Raw genomic sequence first — 5511 nt, forward strand, 5'->3', positions numbered from 1 at the left:
CTATGCCCGTCCTTCTATCAGAATCACACTGCAGTTATCCATCCCAATACCCTCTTCATTATCACTCGGGGCCACACACTGTGCAAAGATACCCGCTGCCGATGCCAACAACAATGCATCTACAGAAGCCGCCTCTCCTCCTCCTCCTCCTTCTCCTCCTTTCATTGTTGTTGTTGTTGTTTGTGTATGCCGCAGCGCTGTTGCCATCTCTCGTGCCCGCACCACCGCATCCATTGCCGATCCCGCCACGTCAATATCATTCTGCGCATTCACAATCGCATGATGGACCTGGTGCAGCGTCGCACTGTCCCACACCCCATCGCAGGCGAGAATAACACCCCAGCGAGTGGCCTCCGCGGCTGTTGGGACGGGAGTGATGGTCACATCCGGCAGCGCGACGACCGCCTGCTCCCTCGCCCCCCGCCCGCCGCATTGTTTGAAGTCGTAATCCCCCAACGCGCGGGGAACTGCCAGTCGGCCTTCAATGCGGCCGCCACTCAAATGATATCCCGCCGCGTGAATTCGGGCCGTCTCCACTTCGTCCGCCACTCGATGCGTGGTGCTGATGCGGCGAATGCCACACGGTGTGTACACCGCCGCCCCGCTATCGCCAACATTCGCGCAGAGAATAAAGTTTGCCGTGATGCCCACCACACACGCCGTGCAGCCAGTGCTGTGATAATCCCCACGTAGTCCTTCTACACTATGCCGCAGGGCATCATCTAAAGAGAGAAGGGCATCTTCCATAATGCTGGCAAAGTAGGCACGTAACATCTCCATTTCTTGTCGAGATACAAGTGGGGAACCGGTACTGCAAACACCAGTTGTACCAGGCGTCAACATAGGACTACCACAACAACCAACACGAGTATCTTTCACACCTCCACCACCACCAACAGCAGCAGCAGCAGCAGCAGGATTAGTAGGATTAGTAGGATTAGTAGTAGTATTAACAACACCACGAGGTTCAACAACGCCGTCTTTTGTAGTAGTTTCAGCCGTAGGTGAGAATGAGGGAGAGGTGGAGTGTCTTTTTCTGGTGTTTTCAATATGCCGTTGTACTGCCTGAGCCGTGAGAACACGATCCGCTACATTAATCTCAACCACATGATTATTATTATTATTATTATTGTTATTGTTTACTTCCATACTGTTGGGTGGACGATGGCAGACGCTATCCCGCGTCCCTGTGGGGGATCTTTCCCCAAGAGAAAACACCTGCGATGATGACTCCATCTCTAAATGAAGTAAAAGTGAACGTGCCTGTTCATCATCGTGACGTCCAGAGGCCACGGCTTTGCGTAGATGCGATTCGAATTGACTTGCCGCAAGTTTAGCCACCGCATCCCCACCATGACCATCAAATACACAAAACACAGCCATTGCAATTGTCTCTGGTGATTCATCCTCTTCCATCTCTTCAGCTTTTGTTTCTGAGGTTGATGTAAATGCAGGGATATCAATCACAAAAGCGGCCTCAGCGTCTTCTTGTGTTGTTCGCCAGCCTTGCACTTTGGCTCCAAGTGAAACCAGTTTAGGTACCGCCTCTCTTACACAAAGTACATCATGATCATTCAATAGACTCGCAACATCCCGTTGAAATGGTCGTCGCCGTGGGGATCCGCTGCATCTACCAGTGTGACTGTTTTGATCCACAATATTAATATTCTTCCTGTTGTTGTTATTATTACTATTGGTATTATTATTATTATTATTATTATTATTATTATTATTATTATTATTATTATTATTATTATTACTATTGGCATTCGTACGAAAACTGGTACTATTCGGTAGAGCCATACCACGTCCTTGTCCTTCATCTAGAGGTAACAAGACAGGAGAAGCTGCCACTGATGGTGATAGGGAAACAATCATATTTGGACTTGCAGTAACACTAAGCCATCCCGGTTCTCGTCCTGGAGATAAATTGATACTAGAGTATTGAGCCAGTTGTTGTGGTTTTTTTAATAGTACATTATACCCAACACAAGAGATATCTCGAACAGCCTCATCAAGATAGGTTCCACGAGTATAGGCAAGATGATCTACTAGGGCATCATATGCCTCTGTATACTTCCATGTAAATCCATTACACTTTTCACACCAAAATATACGATCAAAACTTGTCATAATATCAAGTTGATTAAGAAATAAAGTACATTCTTCTTCACATTCTCGGTAGTGTTTGGTAACATGTGAAGGACAGGTAGATTTGAGACAGTGTAGACAAAGAAATGCAGCAGGACGACGATTACAATAAACACAATGATGATATAATTTATGCGCATGATGTTTAGTGTAATCAAACCCACGTAAATGTCTTGTGATAAAATCTCTACTACATGCACAACGTGAAGCGTCTCTTTCTTCATCCCCTGTTTGGGATTTAGCATTCATATAATTATCTCCATCCTGTGCAGGTTGATTGATGTACTTTCCAACCTCTTCATTACCTGAAATGATTACAACTTCATTATCAGCATCAAAAATAAGTCGTGCGGCAACCTTGCAATCCACCTGTGGATCCTCATCTGCCGGATCGGTTGTATATATGGGTGAAACACTTCCAAATACAAACGCATCATTCTCAACATCAACATCATCATCAATATCATTATTATCATCATCGACATCATTATTATTATTATTATATCTACTAGTTCTCTTACTACTTCTTCTGTTCCTCTTCTTCTTACTACTACCATCACCTTTTGTTGACTTTACAACATCCTTCAGTGAAGAACTACACATACATGCCTCCTCATTACTATTAACAGCCCTTTTAGTTTTGTTTCGATTGGATCTACTAGCTGCTCGAATACGAATCAGTGAACTCTCAAATGGCGTCCTACCATCCTGCAGTAACTCATAACGTGGGATAAACACATGTTCTTCTGTCTCTATTAATCCAACCTTATTAGGTGATCCTTCAAAGGTGTCATTACAGTCCATTTCTAAAAGATCATCCGTTATACTATCCCCACGCACCTCACGAATGGTGTCCTCATCCATCATTGTCTGACTTGGAAACCCTGTAAGGCTGGTGTAATGCTGTGATTTTTGCTTTTTTATCATAGAGAAGTAAAGACTTGAAAAACTACTCTTGCGTCTATTATCACGAGTGGCTGCTAAAGCAGAAGTGGTTTCGGGTGATTGTGTGCGGGGCACTGATCTCTCCATACGTGAGTTGGATGTTACCGACATGGAATGACATTGACCACTTTCCTGTTGATGCATTAATTGCATAAAGTTATCTACTGCCGTGGAGGTAGATGTACTTACTTCCCCTGAGTATGGAATTGGTGAAAAGAGGTTTGTTCCTACAGTTGTTGTTGGTGATAATAATGGTCCTGCTGCGGTTGGACGTTTTAACATCTTATCACGTTCACGTCGATCATAACTGTTATAAAATCCAGTTTGAGTTGAAGTTGTACTCATCAAAAATGCAGAGTTTTGTTGTGGAACATTCATTGAGATATCATTATTATCTTGTCCCAGTTTTGTAATGTTGGTATTATGATCACCTTGGTAGAAGGAGGAAGTGACATTTAATAGGGTTGTAGGTGATACCAGAGGTGTATAACTCTCTTGTTTTTTTGGTTTCTTCTCTTTCTTCTGTTTCTTTGCATTTCCACTTTCTCGTCTAGGTGATGGGATTCGGTTAGATGAACTGACATCATCCATACATTTATCACTTTTGCTGGTTCTATTTGTATACTCTTTCGGGGCCACATCTCTTGGATTCACAGACTGAGAAGAGGCGAGAGGTGAGAGACGTCGATTTGAGTTCGTCGGTGGTAACAGAGAATTCGTAGACTTTAATCGTTCATTCCCTTCACGAAATTGTGATAATGTTGATGTTGTGGTTGTGGTTGTGGTTGTTGTTTTTCTTGGTGACTCATCCTTTTGTCTCGTCCTAGTATTATTACTATTATTACTATTATTCTTCTTATTATTATTCTGTTTCTTATTTTCCGTTCGATTGTCAAGTTCTTTATTTTTGTTGTTTTTCTGTTGATTGGGTATTTCAACATTTGTCCGTAAGGTATTCATAGTGGGTTCTGATTTACATCGAAGTACATTATCGCCCTGACGCTCTCTTGTAGCGCCTGTTACTAATTTATTTGTATCTTTCGTATTCACATGCACATTCCCTTGTAAAGATTTCTCTTTCCGTAATGCTCTCGGTGAGTTCTGTCGTGGACTAAAACTATAACTGTCATCTTTATTCTTTTTCTTCTTCTTCTTTAGATCGGGAACTTCTTTTAGTGGTGTAATCGTCCCACTACTCTCCACACGAGATGGGGGCCATGTACTAGAAAAGGAAGAAGCCGCACCCTCAAGTGTGGTGCTACTAAGAACCAACTCCCCCTGTTGTTTTTCCGGTGGGTGTGGTTGTAATTGTAATTGTAATTGTAATTGTTGTGATTGTTGTGATTGTTGTGATTGTCTTTCTGGTCTTTTTTCTTGTGGTGGTTCCGGTTGTATTCTCATATCTGTACACTGCGATGATGCTGGAGATATAGATAGTCTCCCCTGTTGCCAAAGTGGTCCAACATGATGGGGTGGCGAAACAACAACTCCATACCGTTGACGTTCTTTAAACGAAAGTTTCGTCATTGTTGTTGTACTCTGTGGAGACTTCACACTGGGCGATCGTGGGGCAAAGACATCATCTTTGGTACTAAAACTATTACATCGACTATTACTCCTCGCCGTAAAACTAATAACACCCAATGGACGTTGATACTGTAGGGATAAACCGGGTTTTGTTTGATTACCGGGTATGGGTCTCGCACTCTGTTCTTTACATACATCGTGACGTTTCTCCTCAGAGAGTCGTTGTCTCTCTTTAAATGAAAGTGTTGGTTTCTTTTGCGAGATTTGCGTTTCCAGTGGAGATGATGATGATGATGGTTCACATAATAATAATGGTGATGATGATAATGGTTGTTGTTGTTGTTGTTGTTGATTTTGTAGTTTTGACTCCTTCTTCTCCTCTTCTTCTTCTTCCTCCCCTCCTCCTTGTTGTTGTTGTTGTTGTTGTTGTTGTTGCTGTTGTGGACCTCCACGCTCTAGTTCAGTTGATAGGGGGATAGCGAGGGATCGAATGGGTGTAGTGGAGCTACTGAGAAAACGGCCGGATGTCTTTCGAGAAAAAACAGTTGGGGTTAAAAACTGCGGGGGCATTTGTGGAAGTGTGATGTTCTCATGCGTGTTGTTTTTCTGCGAGGGCGCCGGTGATGCGAATGCGGAGGAGGAGGAGGAGGTCTTTTGATGTACATAGCGATCAGGGGTGTAGATGACTTCCTCCATATGGAGAAGAGGATTATTATTATTATTATTATTATTATTATTATTATTATTATTATTATTATTATTATTATTATTATTATTATTGTTGTTATTATTATTATTATTGGTGATGCCTTTACTATTATTGATATTAGTATTAGAATTACTACTACTGCCAGGGATATTCATCGTTTATGTTAAAGGACACACCCT

At 42.4% G+C, this 5511-nt stretch overlaps 1 protein-coding gene across 1 annotated transcript; it reads right to left on the reverse strand.

Annotated features, from left to right (window-relative positions):
* Nucleotides 1-5487, reverse strand: TM35_000261470 (putative protein phosphatase 2C; the record flags this gene model as incomplete). Its single annotated transcript, XM_029027884.1, has 1 exon — nucleotides 1-5487. The coding sequence occupies one exon, from the start codon at nucleotides 5485-5487 to the stop codon at nucleotides 1-3; it is 5487 nt and encodes a 1828-aa protein (XP_028880761.1).
* Nucleotides 5488-5511: the final 24 nt, after the last annotated feature.

The sequence above is a fragment of the Trypanosoma theileri genome, assembly GCF_002087225.1.
Source record: "Trypanosoma theileri isolate Edinburgh chromosome Unknown TM35_Tth_26_V1, whole genome shotgun sequence".
Classification (NCBI taxonomy): domain Eukaryota; phylum Euglenozoa; class Kinetoplastea; order Trypanosomatida; family Trypanosomatidae; genus Trypanosoma; species Trypanosoma theileri.